This window comes from Leptodactylus fuscus, chromosome 5, assembly GCF_031893055.1.
Source record: "Leptodactylus fuscus isolate aLepFus1 chromosome 5, aLepFus1.hap2, whole genome shotgun sequence".
In the NCBI taxonomy this organism is placed as follows: Eukaryota; Metazoa; Chordata; class Amphibia; order Anura; family Leptodactylidae; genus Leptodactylus; species Leptodactylus fuscus.
In genome coordinates this window covers 995,377-1,020,669 of record NC_134269.1, presented here as the reverse complement: position 1 = coordinate 1,020,669, position 25,293 = coordinate 995,377, and the positions used below count along the sequence as shown (strand labels likewise).

General features: G+C 42.5%; 1 protein-coding gene across 1 annotated transcript in view; it reads right to left on the bottom strand.

Annotated features, from left to right (window-relative positions):
* Positions 1-3,711: 3,711 nt before the first annotated feature.
* The window catches only part of LOC142202309 (alpha-N-acetylneuraminide alpha-2,8-sialyltransferase-like), a 287,552-nt gene continuing 265,970 nt past the window's right edge, over positions 3,712-25,293 (bottom strand). Inside the window, exons 4-7 of the mRNA XM_075272374.1 lie at positions 18,634-18,775; positions 9,377-9,486; positions 8,833-8,919; positions 3,712-4,204 (exon numbers count right to left, since the gene is read on the bottom strand). Coding sequence (XP_075128475.1) covers positions 3,745-4,204; positions 8,833-8,919; positions 9,377-9,486; positions 18,634-18,775 — 799 coding nt within the window. The 3' untranslated portion in view covers positions 3,712-3,744. The remainder of the gene's footprint in view (positions 4,205-8,832; positions 8,920-9,376; positions 9,487-18,633; positions 18,776-25,293) is intronic.

Here is a 25,293-nt window from a genome sequence, read left to right as displayed (position 1 = left end):
ACATCTCATCTAGATATCTGGTTATTTTATTCAGGAGCAAGAAGCCAAACTCTTCCCATTCTGTCCAGAGTCGTCCATATTGGTCTCCAATGTCTTAAGACTGGAGATTTTTAGAGGTCGTCTCCTTAGGATGAAAGAAAGAAGTGGACAAAAGGAGCGACCAGATGAGGACATCAAGACTGGGGCCTACTATGATGGGTGGTGGGTACCCTAGTGGGGTCTTCTATTCCATCTACAATCCTGGTCCAGAAGAAGACATAATGGATTATTCCCATTGAGATAGACTACTGAGAGGAAATAACCGATCCCCTTCCTGATCCCTATGGCCAGATCCAGGGGTCAACTTGTCATTTCAGGGGCCGCAAGCAAAATTATGTTTGATGGCTCCCTAATCAAAAACTTTAGGCCATGCCCCCTCTTTACCCAATGTCCCCCCGTTTGATGGTCAAAAATCCCACTTCATTGTCCTCCACAAGTGTAATGCCCTCTCTTCTAGAACCCATTCAGTGTATTGCCCCTTGTCTTGGCTCACAATAGGTTACCTCCTTTAGGTAGCGGGATATTAAATATTATATGCCACATCACAACCCACCCACCGCAGATCTCCTGGGTCCCAGGCAGTGGGGTAAATACCAGGGTAGCAGCTCTAGCTGGGACCTTAGGGGGTCCGATTTACTTACCGATCCTCGCTCCTGATCACGGCCGCCTCCACTTCCTCTTCTTCATCCCATATCATGTCACTGGGGCCCCCTGGAGGACAGAAGGGGAAGCAGAGGTGGCCGTGATGAGGAGAGGAGATCAGTAAGTGAGACCGCGGGCCCATGAACCCCAACAAACACTGGCCAGGGGAGGTGATCAGATATAAAAAACACTGTTACTTGTCTTGACTGTGCTCCGGCATCCTCCAGACGTCATGTGTGCCGGCCCAGTGTCATTATGCATCGCAACGCTGGCCTGGTCTACCCTGCTGGTCTCCCTCCCAAGATGATAGGTCTATGTCTTATCTGGGAACACATCCATTGTCAAGGCATCCCGGCCAAGCCAAGGGGGTTTGGTGGGAATCCAAAATATTCAGAAGCCAGCCCTTACTTATGGACACGATTTCCATTCCTCAATATCAATAAAGGTAAGTTGTGACTCCGCGTAGTAGAGCCAAAGAAGTGGCGGCGATCACCAATGTGTAGTCAGAAACGTCCAGCTTTATTCCTATGGACATAGAAATAGAAGCGACGACACGAGCGGTGGACAGGCCATGGCCGTTTTCAGAATAAATGCGCTTCCTCTGACCCCAAACCTATGATCTCCGACCTCTACACCGCCTTCCACGTTATTATACAAGTCAGATTGTTGTATCTGTCTATTCAGGACAATCAATCGCAGCTGAAGGTTCCCCACGTCTGTATTTGTCATGGTCTGATGAACGAGATTTTGTTACAGTTCATTGCATGTTCTGAGCTGTACGAAGCTGTAATATGGCAAGGGGCGAGTGTGTCAATTTAGGGGCCCCAAGGAAAATTATATATGGGGTCATAATCAAAAGTTTAGGCCATGCCATCCTTATCAGAATCACCCCCATTGGTGTAGTACAATGCCCCCTTTAAATCCCCCTGCATAGTATAATGCCCCCTTTACTGTCACCTACATGGTATAATGTCCCCTTTAAAGCCCCCCACACAGTATAATGTCCTTTTAACTGTCACCTACACAGTACACTGCCCCCTTTACTGTCACCTACACAGTACACTGCCCCCTTTACTGTCACCTACACAGTACACTGCCCCCTTTACTGTCACCTACACAGTACATTGCCCCCTTTACTGTCACCTACACAGTACACTGCCCCCTTTACTGTCACCTACACAGTACACTGCCCCCGTTACTGTCATCTACACAGTACACTGCCCCCTTTACTGTCACCTACACAGTACACTGCCCCCTTTACTGTCACCTACACAGTACACTGCCCCCTTTACTGTCACCTACACAGTACACTGCCCCCTTTACTGTCACCTACACAGTACACTGCCCCCTTTACTGTCACCTACACAGTACATTGCCCCCTTTGCTGTCACCTACACAGTACACTGCCCCCTTTACTGTCACCTACACAGTACACTGCCCCCTTTACTGTCACCTACACAGTACACTGCCCCCTTTACTGTCACCTACACAGTACACTGCCCCCTTTACTGTCACCTACACAGTACACTGCCCCCTTTACTGTCACCTACACAGTACACTGCCCCCTTTGAAGGTTCACTCACAGTATAATGTCATCTTTACTGACCCCCACACAGTATAACACCCCATTAAACACTCACAATATAATGCTTCCTTTACTGGCCCCCATAATACAGTATATTACCCCACACAGCATTACCCCCTTTACTGGCCCCACATGGTATCTTGGCCATTTTTGCCTCCACATATAATATAGTCCTCATTCCTTTTTGGGCCCCTCACACATAGTATTGCTATAGTTTTTGGCCCCCACACAGTGGTAGTTAGGTCACTACTTATTGGATTATTCCAACAGATAGAAGCCAATAGTTTACTCACTCACCCTCGATCCCATCCAGGCCCACCTCCAATTCGGTCTCCGAAGGGCACTGCATGTTATGTCCCATTGCTGAAGAAGCCTGGACACTATGTTTGGAGGTCAGCCTGGACAAGTAAAATATAGACAGCAATCTGTTGGAATAATCCAATAGGCAGTGGCCAAATTTTTTTAAAAAAATCCATAATACAACCCTTAGCTGTAAAGCCCCCCCCCCCCCCCCCCATCTCTGGGACTCCATGATATTGTGCGTGCTGCAGAATAGAAAAATCCACCGTTGGATATGGCACCCACAGACATCCATATCATCCATACCAGCCACCAAACTTTTGTACAGAGGACCTTCAGGCAACCGCTTTTCCCTGGAGGACCCAACATAGACCGTCCACTTGTCCATGGGCAGGTTGCCATGTTTTGTGCCTCTGTGGAGTAACTACCAGGTAGCCAGACTCTCTTTCATCATGTTGGTTACATTGAGGGAATTCTTTATGGACATTTTGTTGTCTAATTGTCCTTGTACATGTTTTATTGAGATTTTTGAGTCCATAACCTGGAATTATCCATAACTGGGGTTGAGCCGATCTTAAGATTTCAGGATCAATTTTAAACTCCAATGTCTGATCATTTTCCAGTCGATCCCGATCGTGAAATTTTCTCGATTGCAGATCGGAATCCAATCTTTTCCGATCCCGATCGCTCAACCCTATCCATAACCACTGTATTATCTGTGTCTTGCTTTCCTTTGCTCTCGGTCTGACTGTCTGAGACCATATCTCTCTAATCTCTCCCCACAAAATGGACACCTTATTTTCAGGCCTGGCGTCTTATACTGCTTATGAGTCAACAACAACCTCTGGTTGGTCTACTCATATCTGCTGGTGATATCTGCCACTGTGCACCATTTCCCTTCCTGTTCTTCATGTTCTAGGTCTAGCTTATGGAGAGAACTTCCAGAATATCCCTTCCTGTTCTTCATGTTCTAGTTCTAGCTTATGGAGAGAACTTCCAATGCTTGAGGGCACCCTCATAGTGTATTATTGCCATGGTCTTTAGCCTCACAACAAGCTGAGGTTCTTCTCTCCCTTCATCAATAGTTGAAGATCCACCAAAGCTCGTAAAAGTTCTTGTTTATAGCATATCAGAATTTGCCCTCACCTTTGACCTGTAGAGCATGTAGTCAGACAACCTTAGCACTGTCCTAGTCTGAGCTCCAGAGCTCCTTCACTGTGCATCCGTAGATATTGATAAAACTCATCAGGCATGGCGTGAAAACCAGGCTTAGGAATCCTATCATCGTAGTAGTGGTGGAGGATCGGGGTTCCTTCAAGATTTTTAGAAAATGGCCAGAATCCGTAGAGTGTCACCTTCTGGCAAATCTCGAAGGCTGCATTGGTCAGCATGAGACCTGAGGACATACGCTTGAACTGCAGCCCAATGCGTTTCCAGTAGGCATCAAGATTGTGGAGATATTGTGGATTGAAGAAGACCACCTTGTTCTTCATGCCAAAGTCTTCCAAGGTGTAGAGTGTGCGCAGAGAGACTTCTGTATTATGACCATATGAGAAGGCCGGCAGGAGAACCATGGCGGAGCTGTAAGCCTTTACCATGTTGATGAATGGTTTCCTATAATCCATAAGGCTGTTATACCTATAGAAGGAGAGATTACATGAACATTATACATCACGAGTGATCTCATCTACAGGATTACATGAACATTATACATCACGAGTGATCACATCTACAGGATTACATGGTTGTAGCAAAAGTAATCTCTTCATAAAATGGGCATAAAAATGTTTGAAGGTCAAACAATTGAAGGTCAGCGGTTCGAGAACGACACTCCACTTCCCACATAAGCCTCCCAAACTCCAATGACGCCACTTTCTCTGGATGCAGAGAAGTCTTTTCATAGGGTGGACTGGAAATTCCTGGAAGCCACTGTCTCTCAGATAGGCCTGGACCCTACAATGCTTACCTAGATTCCTTGTATAACTCCCCACAAGCACACTCTCCACTCACTATTCATAATGGTACTTGGCAGGGCTTGCCCCTTGCCCCTTTCGCCAATGCTATACACATTAGTCATGGAGAACTTACTGGTGGCAATCTGGCGTAACTCATGACTTCCAGGGTCTCGTTGTCAAAAACCTGAACCTTAAAATTTCAGTGTCCGCCGTTAACATATCCCCACTAACGCCCTTGATCCAAAGGCTCCTTTGCTCATTTCCCTTTTCCTGTTCCCTGAAAGCAGGGTGTATGCTGGGTGTGCAGGGTGTGTGCAGGATGTATGTTGGGTGTATGCTGAGTGTATGCAGGGTGTGTGCTGGGTGTGCAGGTTGTGTGCTAGGTGTGCTGGGTGTGTGCTGGGTGTGTGCAGGGTATGTGCTGGGTGTGTTCAGGGTGTGTGCTGGATGTGTTCAGGGTGTGTGCTGGGTGTGTTCAGGGTGTGTGCTGGGTGTGTGCTGGGTGTGCTAGGTGTGTGCAGGGTGTGCACTGGGTGTGCTAGGTGTGTGCAGGGTGTGCGCTGGGTGTGTGCAGTGTGTGCTGGGTGTGTGCAGGGTGTGTGCTGGGTGTGTGCTGGGTGTGTGCAGGGTATGTGCTGGGTGTGTGCTGGGTGTGCTAGGTGTGTGCAGGGTGTGCGCTGGGTGTGCTAGGTGTGTGCAGGGTGTGTGCAGGGTGTGTGCAGGGTGTGTGCAGTGTGTGCTGGGTGTGTGCAGTGTGTGTGCAGGGTATGTGCTGGGTGTGTGCTGGGTGTGCGCTGGGTGTGCTAGGTGTGTGCAGGGTGTGTGCAGGGTGTGTGCTGGGTGTGTGCAGTGTGTGCTGGGTGTGTGCTGGGTATGTGCTGGGTGTGTTCAGGGTGTGTGCAGGGTGTGTGCTGGGTGTGTGCTGGGTGTGCTAGGTGTGTGCAGGGTGTGCACTGGGTGTGCTAGGTGTGTACAGGGTGTGTGCAGGGTGTGTGCTGGGTGTGTGCAGGGTGTGTGCAGGGTGTGTGCTGGGTGTGTGCAGTGTGTGCTGGGTGTGTGCAGGGTGTGTGCTGGGTGTGTGCTGGGTGTGCTAGGTGTGTGCAGGGTGTGTGCTGGGTGTGTGCATAGTGTGTGCAGGGTGTGTGCTGGGTGTGTGCTGGGTGTGTGCAGGGTGTGTGCTGGGTGTGCGCTAGGTGTGCAAGGTGTGTGCTGGGTGTGCTAGGTGTGTGCAGGGTGTGTGCTGGGTGTGTGCAGGGTGTGTGCTGGGTGTGCTAGGTGTGTGCAGTGTGTGTGCTGGGTGTGTGCAGGGTGTGTGCTGGGTGTGCACTGGGTGTGCTAGGTGTGTGCTGGGTGTGTGCAGGGTGTATGCTGGGTGTGCAGGGGGTGTGCAGGGTGTATGCTGGGTGTGCAGGGGGTGTGCTGGGTGTGTGCTGGGTGTGCTAGGTGTGTGCAGGGTGTGTGCAGGGTGTGTGCAGGGTGTGTGCAGGGTGTGTGCAGGGTGTGTGCTGGGTGTGTGCAGGGTGTGTGCTGGGTGTGCTAGGTGTGTGCAGTGTGTGTGCTGGGTGTGTGCAGGGTGTGTGCTGGGTGTGCACTGGGTGTGCTAGGTGTGTGCTGGGTGTGTGCAGGGTGTATGCTGGGTGTGCAGGGGGTGTGCTGGGTGTGCAGGGTGTATGCTGGGTGTGCAGGGGGTGTGCTGGGTGTGCTGGGTGTGTGCTGGGTGTGCTAGGTGTGTGCAGGGTGTGTGCTGGGTGTGTGCAGGGTGTGTGCTGGGTGTGTGCTGGGTGTGTGCAAGGTGTGTGCTGGGTGTGCTAGGTGTGTGCAGGGTGTGTGCTGGGTGTGTGCAGGGTGTGTGCTGGGTGTGCTAGGTGTGTGCAGTGTGTGTGCTGGGTGTGTGCAGGGTGTGTGCTGGGTGTGTGCTGGGTGTGCACTGGGTGTGCTAGGTGTGTGCTGGGTGTGTGCAGGGTGTATGCTGGGTGTGCAGGGGGTGTGCTGGGTGTGTGCAGGGTATGTGCTGGGTGTGTTCAGGGTGTGTGCTGGGTGTGTTCAGGGTGTGTGCTGGGTGTATTCAGGGTGTGTGCTGGGTGTGCAGGATGTGTGCTGGGTGTGTGCAGGGTATGTGCTGGGTGTGCAGGATGTGTGCTGGGTGTGTGCAGGGTATGTGCTGGATGTGTGCAGGGTGTATGCTGGATGTGTGCAGGGTGTGTGCTGGGTGTGTGCAGGGTGTATGCTGGGTGTGTGCAGGATGTGTGCTGGGTATGTGCAGGGTGTGTGCAGGGTGTGTGCTGGGTGTGTGCAGGGTGTATGCTGTGTGTGTGCAGGGTGTGTGCTGGGTATGTGCAGGGTGTATGCTAGGTGTGTGCAGGATGTGTGCTGGGTATGCTGGGTGTGTGCAGGATGTGTGCTGGGTATGTGCAGGGTGTATGCTGGGTGTGTGCAGGGTGTGTGCTGGGTGTGTGCAGGGTGTATGCTGTGTGTGTGCAGGGTGTGTGCTGGGTATGTGCAGGGTGTATGCTAGGTGTGTGCAGGATGTGTGCTGGGTATGTGCAGGGTGTATGCTGGGTATGTGCAGGGTGTGTGCAGGGTGTGTGCTGGGTGTGTGCAGGGTGTATGCTGTGTGTGTGCAGGGTGTGTGCTGGGTATGTGCAGGGTGTATGCTAGGTGTGTGCTGGGTGTGTGCTGGGTGTGTGCAGGGTATGTGCTGGGTGTGTTCAGGGTGTGTTCTGGGTGTGTGCAGGGTGTGTGCTGGGTGTGTTCAAGGTGTGTGCTGGGTGTGTGCAGGGTGTGTGCTGGGTGTGTGCTAGGTGTGTGCAGGGTGTGCGCTGGGTGTGTGCAGGGTGTGTGCAGGGTGTGTGCAGGGTGTGTGCATGGTGTGCGCTGGGTGTGTGCAAGGTGTGTGCAGGGTGTGTGCAGGGTGTGTGCTGGGTGTGATAGGTGTGTGCAGTGTGTGTGCTGGGTGTGTGCAGGGTGTGTGCTGGGTGTGTGCTGGGTGTGCACTGGGTGTTCTAGGTGTGTGCTGGGTGTGCAGGGTGTGCACTGGGTGTGCTGGGTGTGTGCAGGGTATGTGCTGGGTGTGTTCAGGGTGTGTGCTGGGTGTATTCAGGGTGTGTGCTGGGTGTGCAGGATGTGTGCTGGGTGTGTGCAGGGTATGTGCTGCGTGTGCAGGATGTGTGCTGGGTGTGTGCAGGGTGTATGCTGGGTGTGTGCAGGGTGTGTGCTGGGTGTGTGCAGGGTGTGTGCAGGATGTGTGCTGGGTATGCTGGGTGTGTGCAGGATGTGTGCTGGGTATGTGCAGGGTGTGTGCAGGGTGTGTGCAGGGTGTGTGCTGGGTGTGTGCAGGGTGTATGCTGTGTGTGTGCAGGGTGTGTGCTGGGTATGTGCAGGGTGTGTGCAGGGTGTGTGCTGGGTGTGCACTGGGTGTGCAGGGTGTGTTCAGGGTGTGTGCTGGGTGTGCACTGGGTGTGCAGGGTGTGTTCAGGGTGTGTGCTGGGTGTGTGCTGGCTGTGCGCACATCCTGCAGTGGAGGCTGCTGTGGTCCGATCTTAGACTCTGCCTCCTCACAGACGAGCCTCCGGCAGAACCGGTGTTGAATGGCCAAATGCTGTACACTGGCCAATCAACGCTGGTCAATTTGTTCCTATGAGAAAAAGTAAGCTCCCTCGTAACAGCAAGCTGCCTGCTCCTAGCAAGGACGAGCCTGCTGCAGAACCAGAGTTGTTTTGCCGAATGCTATACAGTGTATAGCATTCAGCCAATCAACGCTGATTCTGAATCGAATATTTACTGTGAATAGCTAGTAGTATTCGATCAGTATGAATATTTCTAATACCTACTCGATCCTATACTACTCGCTCATCTCTAATCCTTACGCTGTGTGTACTGGGTAACAGAAACGTTGCATCTGCAGTATGAGATATGGTTGTGCCAAATAAACTCCAAATCTTTCTTGTTCTCATCAGATTTGTCACTACTATGGATTTTTCTAGACTTGCACCACCTTTTAGGTTTTAACTGCACCATGACACTTCTGGCTACACAGCTGTACACTACTATTTACTGGACCACCTTTGGTGGGTGCGTCGTTGTGCAAAGGAAAACAACTAAGGTGCAGTGGTCCACCAGCCCCATTCTCAGGATCTGTGGGGGGTTCAGAGTTTGGACCCCTTTGAACATAGAGTGATTGTGTACCCTAACCATATATCATCACTCGTCCATGCCCTGATAAAGAGATACTCCCATTTATATCTTCTACGTCCACCACATCTTCATGGAATGAAATGTAACCACTGATGACTACGGAACCTAAGAACTTACGTATTACGTAAGATACTTGGGTTAGCAGTGACGAGATGCGTCTTCCTCCCAACATCCTCAGTCCAATTCAGTGGAGGAAGGTTCATCCTAAAACAATAAATGTGCAGCTGATCAATACTATGTAAAGCCAATACCATGGCCAATGGTCGTCAGATCTCAACGTTAATGTCTAATGGAGTTACATTGAAGGTTCTCCACTCTCAGTTCTACACAAAAGATTAGGGGAGGGGGTAACGCAAAGACTTGTAGGAAATGTACGTTTTCTTCTACGTATGTTCGAGGAAGGGGTTCAATACAACCTATATACCAAGGTGGTTGTGCCAGAGGAACATTTGCTATGAAACTCCAGGTGGAGAGCCATTCAGTGTCTCCAACACTACAAGAGACTTGTCACAAAGAGCAATGTGATATTATATTCTTCAGCCTTGGACTTGCCTGACCAATATCAAGAAGAAGAAAATATGGCTGCCTTTGGGACCTTCACCACCAGTGGAGGTCCTGACACTCAGCAACTTGATCAGCTTTTGGACCATTCCATTCTCACCTGAACACAAAGTCTGCCTTGTCAATGTCGGCACCACACGAGCTGTTCCTCAAGATGCCGCCATTACCGACCACCGCGCAATGTCTGATGGGCTTAGCGAAGGGAGATTTCTGTAACAAGAGACAGAGAGTGCAGGTTAATAAATATCGGAATTGATCAATAGTTCGCCCAGAAAGGTGAAAGTAGTAAAACGTAGCACAAAAACCACATAAATGGTCCTGTATCATTGTGTGTTGATGTTTTTTCCCCACCTTCTCCAGTGCCACACATTGCATACATCCCCTGTTTGGTCACAGCCTAAAGCCTTGCCCATCCTCCAATTCTGCCCTAGCTCTGACCCCACTGTGTCCCCTCCAATAGCAGGGAACTAGAGATGAGCGAATCAGTTTGTCATGGACTTTCATTTCCAAAAACGTTGGGTGAGCCTAGAATGATTGGGGGTCACCACCTACACATCATTATTATACTCTAGTCTCCTTCCAGAGTACAGTAACCACTGGCTCAGAGGAGGAGTGGAAAAATATTAAACAGCCATACTCAGCTCCTCTCACCTCTCCGGTGCTCCCTTACAGCATGGCGCCCTTCTCCTGGGGTCTTGCACCAAAGCATCATCATTTCGGCCTGTGTCATGTGACAGTTGAGGGCCAATCCCAAGTCTTAATGTTCCCCTGGTTCTGTGATGTGATATGTAAGATGTGGGGGAAACTGGATTTAATGATGGAGTCCAGGAGAGGCGAGGGAAGGTGAGTATGACGGGTAGGGTTGAGTCGATCTTGAGATTTCAAGATCGATTTTAAAATCCGATTTCCGATCATTTTCCAGCCGATCTCAATCCCGATCTCGATCGTGAAATTTGCTCTATGGGAAAAGTCACTTTTAGGATTGAGCTGATCTTGAGATAACCTCTGATCTCGATCCAGCTGGAAAAGATCGGGTCGGAATTCCGATCGCGATCGTGAAATTTACTCAATCGCTGATCGGAATCCGATCTTTTCCGATCCCGATCGCTCAACCCTAAGGATGGGTTATAATTTTACTGGACCTCCCCTGCCCCTCTGGTTATTATACTCCAGGGTCCGGAGATCCCACAGTATAATAATAGAGATCTCAGTCTGGAGTGAATGAAAGTGTCCAGAGAACCTCATGAATATTCATGACCAGAATCCCCGGGGTTTGTCCATCTCTACAGGGAATTCATCCAGGATGGGATATTGTATAGAGAAAGGCGAGTTACTACTAAGAGGATTCCGATATTGGGGTGACCGGTTTGGGCAAACTATGTGTTAGAGTAATAAAGTAGATGCCGACCCCTCAGTACAAAGTACAAGAGACTTCACACCCAATAGAGCAACGCCAAAGCTTTATCAAACATGGGGCCGGTGTATACGAAGGGTTAAATAGAGATGAGCGAACGGCGTTCGATTGCATAGGTATTTGATTGAATATCATGGCGTTTGCTGTATTTGTTCACAATCGAATACAAGGCTGCATACGCAGTAAAAATTTGTGTCCCCTCCCACCTTCCCTGGTGCGTTTTTTGCACCAATAACTGTGCAGGAACTACGACAATGGAGGCAGTGAAAAAAATACTAAAAACCCATTGGCTGCCGAAAACATGTGACCTCCCAATTCATAAGAACGACTGCTGCCCTATTCGTGTCATTTCAGTTTTGGAGTGATAGGGAGAGCTTGTTCTCAGGGCGATACAGTGATATTAGATACAGTCAGCGCTTTCATAGCTTTGGTTAGGCCGGAAATAACAGATCTTATCAGAGCTTAATACACCATGCAGCGCAGCGGCAGGGGACGTGGGCGAGGACATGGATAACCAGCTGGGTATCCACTCCACAGTCCAGCTACTGTAGAGGGGCTGCCAGCAGTGTCCTTCATCATCATGAGCAGGGGATGTGGGCTAGGATGTGGATACCCAGCTGTATATCCAGTCCAAAGTCCAGGTACTGGAGAGGGGCTGCCAGCAGCAGCAGGAGACATGGGAGAGGACGTGGATAACCAGCTGGGTATCCACTCCATAGTCCAGGTACTAGAGAGGGGCTGCCAACAGCAGCAGGAGACATGGGAGAGGACGTGGATAACCAGCTGGGTATCCACTCCATAGTCCAGGTACTGGAGAGGGGCTGCCAGCAGCAGCAGGAGACATGGGAGAGGACGTGGATAACCAGCTGGGTATCCACTCCATAGTCCAGGTACTGGAGAGGGGCTGCCAGCAGCAGCAGGAGACATGGGAGAGGACGTGGATAACCAGCTGGGTATCCACTCCATAGTCCAGGTACTGGAGAGGGGCTGCCAACAGCAGCAGGAGACATGGGAGAGGACGTGGATAACCAGCTGGGTATCCACTCCATAGTCCAGGTACTAGAGAGGGGCTGCCAACAGCAGCAGGAGACATGGGAGAGGACGTGGATAACCAGCTGGGTATCCACTCCATAGTCCAGGTACTAGAGAGAAGCTGCCAGCACCCAATTTACTCTTCCTCCTCCTCATCCTCCAACCCAAGGGCCTGAAATATAATGTTTTAGGGGTCACCCCAAGGGCCAAAGAATGAAACACTGCTGCTGCATGGCTCTAGTCACCAAAAGGGCATAAATCTCTGCTGTTTAAAGGCTCACCTCACCCAAATAACCAACAAATCTCTGCAGGTGAAGGCTGAACTAAGTGACAGGGCCTAAATCTCTGCAGGTAGAGGCTGAAGTCACCTGAAGGGCCTCAATCTCTGCTGGAGCTCAGCTTAAGGGCCTGGAACTTAATTTGGAAGGGCTCATGTTAAGGGCTAGAAAAGTGAATTTTGGAAGGTCTTACCACATCACACACACACAATGACAGGTCAGGGGGGGACTGAAGGATTTCCCATTGCCTATTCCATCTGTGGTTGTCATGGGGAATGTGATATAAAGGGGGGCTTGGTAATGGTTGTTTAGCTTAAATTTGGGTTTCTGTCCATCCATTTGGGGAGTAAAGAAGGTTTCCAGGTATTTTCCCCCCACTTTGATAGAGGTTGTAGTGAGTGTGTATAGTGTGTAGTTGTTAGGCTGTGATGTTGGGGTAATAGAGGGTCTTTGGTGTGTTAGATGCCCCCAGACATGCGCCCCCTGCTGTCCCAGTTACATTGCAGAGGTGTTGCATCATTTCCTGGGGTGTCATAGTGGACTTGGTGACTCTCCTGAGGTGAATGGTGGGATCCCCTGACACGGAGCATTTTCTCCCATAGACTATAATGGGGTTCCATATTCCTTCCAATAGTCACATATTGAGCGGCTATTCAGAACAAATAACGAACATGGAATATTTTACTGTTCACTCATCTCTAGTTGTAAATAATATATCCGAACAACGCTCTTGTGTATCCACATACAGCGTAATATCAGGTCATTGGGGGCAAAACCCAACTGTAAATCTGGAGACTTGTCAATGTATTTGGTCATGAAGATCTTCTCCAGACTCTACAAAGAATAAGAAATACATATAAATACAGCGCCCAAATGTCCGTAGGTATACAGGCCGAAATAATATATTGGGGGTGGAGCAAAAGACGAAACCTTCAGGGATATCCAGGAGAACAGAATATATACAGGAGATAAGAATAATATACAGTGTAGTATATATACAGGAGATAAGAATAATATACAGTGTAGTATATATACAGGAGATGTAAAGGATAATATACAGTGTAGTATATATACAGGAGATATGGAGGATAATATACAGTATAGTATATATACAGGAGATGTAAAGGATATTATACAGTATAGTATATATACAGGAGATATGGAGGATAATATACAGTATAGTATATATACAGGAGATATAAAGGATAATATACAGTGTAGTATATATACAGGAGATATGAAAGTAAACATAACATATATATATATATATATATATATATATATATATATATTGGCATATCAATAAAAAATAAAGAATGAAAAGTAAATCCTATGAGATACATCAGAGCTCAGTAGAGGATATACAGTATATATATATATATATATATATATATATACTGTATATTCTTAGCAGTCAGATATAAGAAGGTCACATATAGCAGAATGTAGGGATGCAATGTACAAATAGGTGACGGTATTATCCAGACAATGATCAGGAACCGAATCCTCTAACGTATGCAAAGCAGCAGGTGACTATATGTAAGGCGATAGCTGAGGACACGCACATATGTCACGCTATAGGAGTCGCTCAGCTGAGAGGCCACACACATAGACTGGTAGTAGAGACCATGATAAGATACAATAATATACAATCAGATTCGATAAGATAATCCTTTAATAGTCACGCTATGGGTAAATTCAGTACAGGACAATGGGAGGGCGTATTAGCCACAGATACTGCCTAGGAGGAGCAGAGGAGAGCGCTGGGGAAATATGAGGGGGAGGGGGGAATATATTATCTCCGTAACATTGAAGACGCTATTTACAACATCACATAAACCGATCCAGGAGCCTAATGTTACACATGTGAGTGTGAAGTCTCCTCTACACAGTTATCAAGGCAGGAACCCTAATATCAGGGCAGGTACTATATGTAACAGTGCAAGTATTGTATGTATCAGGGCAAGTACTATATGTATCAGGGCAGGTACTATATACACTCACCGGCCACTTTATTAGGTACACCATGCTAGTAACGGGTTGGACCCCTTTTGCCTTCAGAACTGCCTCAATTCTTCGTGGCATAGATACAACAAGGTGCTGGAAGCATTCCTCAGAGATTTTGCTCCATATTGACATGATGACATCACACAGTTGCAGTCGCAGATTTTTCGGCTGCACATCCATGATGCGAATCTCCCGTTCCACCACATCCCAAAGATGCTCCTCTATTGGATTGAGATCTGGTGACTGTGGAGGCCATTGGAGTACAGTGAACTCATTGTCATGTTCAAGAAACCAGTCTGAGATGATTCCAGCTTTATGACATGGCATTGCATTATCCTGCTGAAAGTAGCCATCAGATGTTGGGTACATTGTGGTCATAAAGGGATGGACATGGTCAGCAACAATACTCAGGTAGGCTTTGGCGTTGCAACGATGCTCAATTGGTACCAAGGGGCCCAAAGAGTGCCAAGAAAATATTCCCCACACCATGACACCACCACCACCAGCCTGAACCGTTACCGATACAAGGCAGGATGGATCCATGCTTTCATGTTGTTGACGCCAAATTCTGACCCTACCATCCGAATGTCGCAGCAGAAAATCGAGACTCATCAGACCAGGCAACGTTTTTCCAATCTTCAATTGTCCAATTTCGATGAGCTTGTGCAAATTGTAGCCTCAGTTTCCTGTTCTTAGCTGAAAGGAGTGGCACCCGGTGTGGTCTTCTGCTGCTGTAGCCCATCTGTAGCCTCAAAGTTGGACGTACTGTGCGGCGTTCAGAGATGCTCTTCTGGCTACCTTGGGTGTAACGGGTGGCTATTTGAGTCACTGTTGCCTTTCTATCAGCTGGAACCAGTCTGGCCATTCTCCTCTGACCTCTGGCATCAACAACGCATTTCCGCCCCCCACAGAACTGCCGCTCACTGGATGTTTTTTTCTTTTTCGGACCATTCTCTGTAAACCCTAGAGATGGTTGTGCGTGAAAATCCCAGTAGATCAGCAGTTTCTGAAATACTCAGACCAGCCCTTCTGGCACCAACAACCATGCCACGTTCAAAGGCACTCAAATCACCTTTCTTCCCCCCCATACTGATGCTCGGTTTGAACTGCAGGAGATTGTCTTGACCATGTCTACATGCCGAAATGCACTGAGTTGCCGCCATGTGATTGGCTGATTAGAAATTAAGTGTTAACGAGCAGTTGGACAGGTGTACCTAATAAAGTGGCCGGTGAGTGTACATTAGGGCAGGTACTATACATATCAGGGCAGGAACACTAAGAATGAGAGCAGATAATATATGTAACAGTGCAAGTATTGTATGTGTATTAGGGCAGGTACTATATGTATCAGGGCAGGTTCTACATGTATCAGGGCAGGTACTATATGTATCAGGGCAGGTTCTACATGTATCAGGGCAGGTACTATATGTATCAGGGCAGGTACTATATGTATCAGGGCAGGTACTATATGTATCAGGGCAGGTACTATATGTATCAGGGCAGGTACTATATGTATCAGGGCAGGTACTATATATATATTAAGGCAGGTACTATATGTATCAGGGCAGGTACTATATGTATCAGGGCAGGTACTATATGTATCAGGGCAGGTACTATATGTATCAGGGCAGGTACTATATGTATCAGGGCAGGTACTATATGTATCAGGGCAGGTACTATATGTATCAGGGCAGGTACTATATGTATCAGGGCAGGTACTATATGTATCAGGGCAGGTACTATATGTATCAGGGCAGGTTCTACATGTATCAGGGCAGGTACTACATGTATCAGGGCAGGTACTATATGTATCAGGGCAGGTACTATATGTATCAGGGCAGGTACTATATGTATCAGGGCAGGTTCTACATGTATCAGGGCAGGTACTATATGTATCAGGGCAGGTACTATATGTATCAGGGCAGGTACTATATGTATCAGGGCAGGCACTAGATGTATCAGGGCAGGTACTATATATATATTAAGGCAGGTACTATATGTATCAGGGCAGGTACTAGATGTATCAGGGCAGGTACTATATGTATCAGGGCAGGTACTATATGTATCAGGGCAGGTACTATATGTATCAGGGCAGGTACTATATGTATCAGGGCAGGTACTATATGTATCAGGGCAGGTACTATATGTATCAGGGCAGGTACAATATATATATATTAAGGCAGGTACTATATGTATCAGGGCAGGTACTATATGTATCAGGGCAGGTACTATATGTATCAGGGCAGGTACTATATATACTAGGGCAGGTACAATATGTATCAGGGCAGGTACTATATATACTAGGGCAGGTACAATATGTATCAGGGCAGATAGCATACATATAATGCAGATAACATATATGTCAGGGCAGATAACGTACATATCATGGCAGGACATTCTCCTTACAGATACATTTTGGCCACTTCCTCCCCATGTGATGCTGTATTTAATATCTTTGGCATTGAGCACAATGTGTGTATACTGGACATATCAGAGCATGGTATACGCTATAGTGTAACACCGTTGATGGCCGTATTACTATAATAACTATAGCGGTAAGTGGATGTTGTGAGGGTCCCGCACCCGCTGTACCTGATCCCACATCCTGCAATTATTAACAACCTGTAGTCAGATTATCAGGCTCATTGAACAAATCCCAACCAGGCGCTGCCAAACCCACCAGGGGCGGCCACAACACTTCAGTAGGAAGACGCCAGCCTGTCTGCATTCAGCCCTATCTGTGCCCTCATCATGTAGATATACTGACATCATACAATAGTGAAGCAGAAAAACTGAGACTGGGGAAGGAACCTGCAGAGAGCAAAGTGAGGAAGTGTTATAGGATTTATTTATATGGCAATATGACGGTGCGGGGTCACTGGGGAGCACAAAACTGTGCTGCAGCCATGTGGGAGCATTACACCTGGACAGGGGGCAACAGGGGCCATTATACAGTGTATGGAGGAGACTGGGGAGCATTATACTACAGTCATGGCCAAAAGTTTTGAGAATGATACAAATATTAATTGTTACAAAGTCTACGGCTTCAGTTTTCCTAATGGTAATTTGCAGATACTCCAGAATGTTATACAGAGTGATCAGCTTAACAGCAATTACTTGCAAAGTCAATATTTGTCTAGAAAATGAACTTTATCCCCCAAAAGACATTTCAACATCATTGCAGTCCTGCCTTAAAAGGACCAGCTAACATCGTTTCAGTGATTGCTCCAGTAACACAGGTGTGGGTGTTGATGAGGACAGGGCTGGAGATCAATCTGTCATGATTAAGTAAGAATGACACCACTGGACACTTTATAAGGAGGCTGGTGCTTGGCATCATTGTTTCTCTTCTGTTAACCATGGTTATCTCTAAAGAAACACGTGCAGTCATCATTGCACTGCACAAAAATGGCCTAACAGGGAAGAGTATCGCAGCTAGAAAGATTACACCTCAGTCAACAATCTATCGCATCATCAAGAACATCAAGGAGAGAGGTTCCATTGTTGGCAAAAAGGCTCCAGGGCGCCCAAGAAAGACCAGCAAGCGCCAGGACCGTCTCTTAAAAGTGTTTCAGCTGCGGGATCGGGCTACCAGCAGTGCAGAGCTTGCTCAGGAATGGCAGCAGGCAGGTGTGAGTGCATCTGCACGCACTGTGAGGCGGAGACTCTTGGAGCAAGGCCTGGTCTCAAGGAGGGCAGCAAAGAAGCCACTTCTCTCCAGAAAAAACATCAGGGACAGACTGATATTCTGCAGAAGGTCCAGGGAGTGGACTGCTGAGGACTGGGGGAAAGTCATTTTCTCTGATGAATCCCCTTTTCGATTGTTTGGGACATCTGGAAAACAGCTTATTGGGAGAAGAGGAGGTGAGCGCCACCACCAGTCTGGTCTCATGCCAACTGTAAAGCATCCTGAAACCATTCATGTGTGGGGTGGCTTCTCAGCCAAGGGAATCGGCTCTCTCACAGTCTTGCCTAAAAACACAGCCATGAATAAAGAATGGGACCAGAATGTCCTCCAAGACCAACTTCTCCCAACCGTCCAAGAGCAGTTTGGCCACCAACAATGCCTTTTCCAGCATGATGGAGCACCTTGCCATAAAGCAAAGGGGAGAACTAAATGGCTCAGGGAACAAAACAGAGAGATTTTGGGTCCATGGCCTGGAAACTCCCCAGATCTTAATCCCATTGAGAACTTGTGGTCAATCATCAAGAGACGGATGGACAAACAAAAACCTACAAATTCTGACAAAGTGCAAGCATTGATTGTGCAAGAATGGACGGCTATCAGTCAGGATTTGGTGCAGAAGGTGATTGAGAGCTGCCAGGGAGAATTGCAGAGGTCCTGAAGAAGAAGGGGCAACACTGCAAATATTACACCGCTGCAGTAACTCCTTCTAACTGTCACTATAAGCTTTTATTACTCCGAATATGATTGCAATTCTATTTCTGTATGTGATAAAAACATCCGACAAACACACAGAAAAACCAGAGGGAGCAGATCATGTGACAAGAGGAGATTTGTGGCCATAACTGTATATGGGGGCCACTGAGAAATAATAAAGGTAACATTGTATGTGGAAGGGAAACAATGTACAGTATATGTCGTATGTATGTATATACCATTACCTTCGGAAATCGGACATGGAGACTCTGTGTGATTTTTGTAGCTCCCTCCTCTGCATCGAAATTTATGATGTGTCCGACCGGACTGTTCTCCTGAGTCATTAACAGAGTATGAGACGCATTACAGCACTGTATGAACTGTGACCTGTCATTAGTGTACAGGCAAGGGAAGGAAATAACAAAATGCAGTATTAAAGTATTTATAATCTTGTACATAGCAGTAGTATTATAGTAGTTATATTCTTGTATATAGGAGGTAGTATTATAGTAGTTATATTCTTGTATATAGGAGGTAGTATTATAGTAGTTATATTCTTGTACATAGGAGTAGTATTATAGTAGTTATATTCTTGTACATAGGAGCAGTATTATAGTAGTTATATTCTTGTACATAGGAGCAGTATTATAGTAGTTATATTCTTGTATATAGGAGGTAGTATTATAGTAGTTATATTCTTGTATATAGGAGGTAGTATTATAGTAGTTATATTCTTGTATATAGGAGGTAGTATTATAGTAGTTATATTCTTGTATATAGGAGGTAGTATTATAGTAGTTATATTCTTGTACATAGGAGTAGTATTATAGTAGTTATATTCTTGTACATAGGAGTAGTATTATAGTAGTTATATTCTTGTACATAGGAGTACTATTATAGTGGTTATATTCTTGTACATAGGAGGTAGTATTATAGTAGTTATATTCTTGTACATAGGAGTAGTATTATAGTAGTTATATTCTTGTACATATGAATAGTATTATAGTAGTTATATTCTTGTACATAGGAGTAGTATTATAGTAGTTATATTCTTGTACATAGGAGTAGTATTATAGTTGTTATATTCTTGTACATAGGAGCAGTATTATAGTAGTTATATTCTTGTATATAGGAGGTAGTATTATAGTAGTTATATTCTTGTACATAGGAGTAGTATTATAGTAGTTATATTCTTGTACATAGGAGTAGTATTATAGTAGTTATATTCTTGTACATATGAATAGTATTATAGTAGTTATATTCTTGTACATAGGAGTAGTATTATAGTAGTTATATTCTTGTACATAGGAGTAGTATTATAGTAGTTATATTCTTGTACATAGGAGTAGTATTATAGTAGTTATATTCTTGTACATAGGAGTAGTATTATAGTAGTTATATTCTTGTACATAGGAGTAGTATTATAGTGGTTATATTCTTGTATATAGGAGGTAGTATTATAGTAGTTATATTCTTGTACATAGGAGTAGTATTATAGTAGTTATATTCTTGTACATAGGAGTAGTATTATAGTAGTTATATTCTTGTACATATGAATAGTATTATAGTAGTTATATTCTTGTACATAGGAGTAGTATTATAGTAGTTATATTCTTGTACATAGGAGCAGTATTATAGTAGTTATATTCTTGTATATAGGAGGTAGTATTATAGTAGTTATATTCTTGTACATAGGAGTAGTATTATAGTAGTTATATTCTTGTACATAGGAGTAGTATTATAGTAGTTATATTCTTGTACATAGGAGGTAGTATTATAGTAGTTATATTCTTGTACATAGGAGTAGTATTATAGTAGTTATATTCTTGTACATAGGAGTAGTATTATAGTAGATATATTCTTGTACATAGGAGTAGTATTATAGTAGTTATATTCTTGTACATATGAATAGTATTATAGTAGTTATATTCTTGTACATAGGAGTAGTATTATAGTAGTTATATTCTTGTACATAGGAGTAGTATTATAGTAGTTATATTCTTGTACATAGGAGTAGTATTATAGTGGTTATATTCTTTTACATAGGAGTAGTATTATAGTAGTTATATTCTTGTACATAGGAGTAGTATTATAGTAGTTATATTCTTGTATATAGGAGGTAGTATTATAGTAGTTATATTCTTGTACATAGGAGGTAGTATTATAGTAGTTATATTCTTGTACATAGGAGTAGTATTATAGTAGTTATATTCTTGTACATAGGAGCAGTATTATAGTAGTTATATTCTTGTACATAGGAGTAGTATTATAGTAGTTATATTCTTGTACATAGGAGTAGTATTATAGTGGTTATATTCTTGTACATAGGAGGTAGTATTATAGTAGTTATATTCTTGTACATAGGAGTAGTATTATAGTAGATATATTCTTGTACATAGGAGCAGTATTATAGTAGTTATATTCTTGTATATAGGAGGTAGTATTATAGTAGTTATATTCTTATATATAGGAGGTAGTATTATAGTAGTTATATTCTTGTACATAGGGGTCAGTATTATAGTAGTTATATTCTTGTATATATGAGTAGTATTATAGTAGTTATATTCTTGTACATAGGAGTAATATTATAGTAGTTATATTCTTGTATATAGGAGTAGTATTATAGTAGTTATGTTCTTGTACATAGGAGGTAGTATTATAGTAGTTATATTCTTGTACATAGAAGCAGTATTATAGTAGTTATATTCTTGTACATAGGAGGTAGTATTATAGTAGTTATATTCTTGTACATAGGAGTAATATTATAGTAGTTATATTCTTGTATATAGGAGGCAGTATTATAGTAGTTATATTCTTGTACATAGGGGATAGTATTATAGTAGTTATATCCTTGTACATAGGAGCAGTATTATAGTAGTTATATTCTTGTACATAGGAGCAGTATTATAGTAGTTATATTCTTGTACATAGGAAGTAGTATTATAGTATTTATGTTCTTGTACGTAGGAGTAGTATTATAGTAGTTATATTCTTGTACATAGGAGCAGTATTATAGTAGTTATATTCTTGTACATAGGAGTAGTATTATAGTAGTTATGTTCTTGTACATAGGAGCAGTATTATAGTAGTTATATTCTTGTACATAGGAGGTAGTATTATAGTAGTTATATTCTTTTACATAGGAGCAGTATTATAGTAGTTATATTCTTGTACATAGGAGGTAGTATTATAGTAGTTATATTATTGTACATAGGAGTAGTATTATAGTAGTTATATTCTTGTACATAGAGTAGTATTATAGTAGTTATATTCTTGTACATAGGAGGTAGTATTATAGTAGTTATATTCTTGTACATAGAGTAGTATTATAGTAGTTATATTCTTGTACATAGGAGGTAGTATTATAGTAGTTATATTCTTGTACAAAGGAGCAGTATTATAGTAGTTATATTCTTGTACATAGGAGCAGTATTATAGTAGTTATATTCTTCTACATAGGAGTAGTATTATAGTAGTTATATTCTTGTACATAGGAGCAGTATTATAGTAGTTATATTCTTCTACATAGGAGTAGTATTATAGTAGTTATATTCTTGTACATAGGAGGTATTATAGTAGTTATATTCTTGTACATAGGAGGTAGTATTATAGTAGTTATATTCTTGTACATAGGAAGTAGTATTATAGTAGTTATGTTCTTGTACATAGGAGTAGTATTATAGTTGTTATATTCTTCTACATAGGAGCAGTATTATAGTAGTTATATTCTTCTACATAGGGGCAGTATTATAGTAGTTATATTCTTGTACATAGGAGTAGTATTATAGTAGTTATATTCTTGTACATAGGAGTAGTATTATAGTAGTTATATTCTTGTACATAGGAGGTAGTATTATAGTAGTTATATTCTTCTACATAGGAGTAGTATTATTGTAGTTATATTCTTGTACATAGGAGCAGTATTATAGTAGTTATATTCTTCTACATAGTAGTAGTATTATAGTAGTTATATTCTTCTACATAGGAGTAGTATTATAGTAGTTATATTCTTGTACATAGGAGGTATTATAGTAGTTATATTCTTGTACATAGGAGGTAGTATTATAGTAGTTATATTCTTGTACATAGGAAGTAGTATTATAGTAGTTATATTCTTCTACATAGGAGGTAGTATTATAGTAGTTATATTCTTGTACATAGGAGTAGTATTATAGTAGTTATATTCTTGTACATAGGAGGTATTATAGTAGTTATATTCTTGTACATAGGAGGTAGTATTATAGTAGTTATATTCTTGTATATAGGAGGTAGTATTATAGTAGTTATATTCTTGTACATAGGAGTAGTATTATTGTAGTTATATTCTTGTACATAGGAGGTAGTATTATAGTAGTTATATTCTTGTATTTAGGAGGTAGTATTATAGTACTTATATTCTTGTACATAGGAGTAGTATTATAGTAGTTATATTCTTGTACATAGGAGGTAGTATTATAGTAGTTATATTCTTGTACATAGGAGGTAGTATTATAGTAGTTATATTCTTGTACATAGGAGTAGTATTATAGTAATTATATTCTTGTACATAGGAAGTAGTATTATAGTAGTTATATTCTTGTACATAGAAGGTAGTATTATAGTAGTTATATTCTTGTATATAGGAGCAGTATTATAGTAGTTATATTCTTGTACATAGGAGTAGTATTATAGTAGTTATATTCTTGTACATAGGCGGTAGTATTATAGTAGTTATGTTCTTGTACATAGGAGCAGTATTATAGTAGTTATATTCTTGTCCATAGGAGCAGTATTATAGTAGTTATATTCTTGTACATAGGAGTAGTATTATAGTAGTTATATTCTTGTACATAGGAGCAGTATTATAGTAGTTATAGTCTTGTACATAGGAGTAGTATTATAGTAGTTATATTCTTGTACATAGGAGCAGTGTTATAGTAGTTATATTCTTCTACATAGGAGTAGTATTATAGTAGTTATAATCTTCTACATAGGAGCAGTATTATAGTAGTTATATTCTTCTACATAGGAGCAGTATTATAGTAGTTATATTCTTCTACATTGGGGCAGTATTATAGTAGTTATATTCTTGTACATAGGAGGTAGTATTATAGTAGTTATATTCTTGTACATAGGAGGTAGCATTATAGTAGTTATATTCTTGTACATAGGAGTAGTATTATATTAGTTATATTCTTGTACATAGAAGCAGTATTATAGTAGTTATGTTCTTGTACATAGGAGTAGTATTATAGTAGTTATATTCTTCTACATAGGAGTAGTATTATTGTAGTTATATTCTTGTACATAGGAGTAGTATTATAGTAGTTATATTCTTGTACATAGGAGTAGTATTATAATAGTTATATTCTTGTACATAGGAGGTAGTATTATAGTAGTTATATTCTTGTACATAGGAAGTAGTATTATAGTAGTTATGTTCTTGTACATAGGAGTAGTATTATATTAGTTATATTCTTGTACATAGGCGGTAGTATTATAGTAGTTATGTTCTTGTACATAGGAGTAGTATTATAGTAGTTATATTCTTGTACATAGGAGCAGTATTATAGTAGTTATATTCTTCTACATAGGAGCAGTATTATAGTTGTTATATTCTTCTACATAGGAGCAGAATTATAGTAGTTATATTCTTGTACATAGAAGGTAGTATTATAGTTGTTATATTCTTGTACATAGGAGTACTATTATAGTAGTTATATTCTTGTACATAGGAGCAGTATTATAGTAGTTATATTCTTCTACATAGGAGCAGTATTATAGTTGTTATATTCTTCTACATAGGAGCAGAATTATAGTAGTTATATTCTTGTACATAGAAGGTAGTATTATAGTAGTTATATTCTTGTACATAGGAGTAGTATTATAGTAGTTATATTCTTGTACATAGGAGGTAGTATTATAGTAGTTATATTCTTGTACATAGGAGTAGTATTATAGTAGTTATATTCTTGTACATAGGAGTAATATTATAGTAGTTATATTCTTGTATATAGGAGCAGTATTACAGTAGCTATATTCTTGTACATAGGAGTAGTATTATAGTAGTTATTTTCTTGTACATAGGAGCAGTATTATAGTAGTTATATTCTTGTACATAGGAGTAGTATTATAGTAGTTATATTCTTGTACATAGGAGTAGTATTATAGTAGTTATATTCTTGTACATAGGAGTAGTATTATAGTAGTTATATTCTTGTACATAGGAGTAGTATTATAGTAGTTATATTCTTGTACATAGGAGTAGTATTATAGTGGTTATATTCTTGTACATAGGAGGTAGTATTATAGTAGTTATATTCTTGTACATAGGAGTAGTATTATAGTAGATATATTCTTGTACATAGGAGTAGTATTATAGTAGTTATATTCTTGTACATAGGAGCAGTATTATAGCAGTTATAGTCTTGTACATAGGAGTAGTATTATAGTAGTTATATTCTTGTACATAGGAGCAGTGTTATAGTAGTTATATTCTTCTACATAGGAGTAGTATTATAGTAGTTATAATCTTCTACATAGGAGCAGTATTATAGTAGTTATATTCTTCTACATAGGAGTAGTATTATAGTAGTTATATTCTTCTACATTGGGGCAGTATTATAGTAGTTATATTCTTGTACATAGGAGGTAGTATTATAGTAGTTATATTCTTGTACATAGGAGGTAGTATTATAGTAGTTATATTCTTGTACATAGGAGTAGTATTATAGTAGTTATATTCTTGTACATAGAAGCAGTATTATAGTAGTTATGTTCTTGTACATAGGAGTAGTATTATAGTAGTTATATTCTTCTACATAGGAGTAGTATTATTGTAGTTATATTCTTGTACATAGGAGTAGTATTATAGTAGTTATATTCTTGTACATAGGAGTAGTATTATAATAGTTATATTCTTGTAC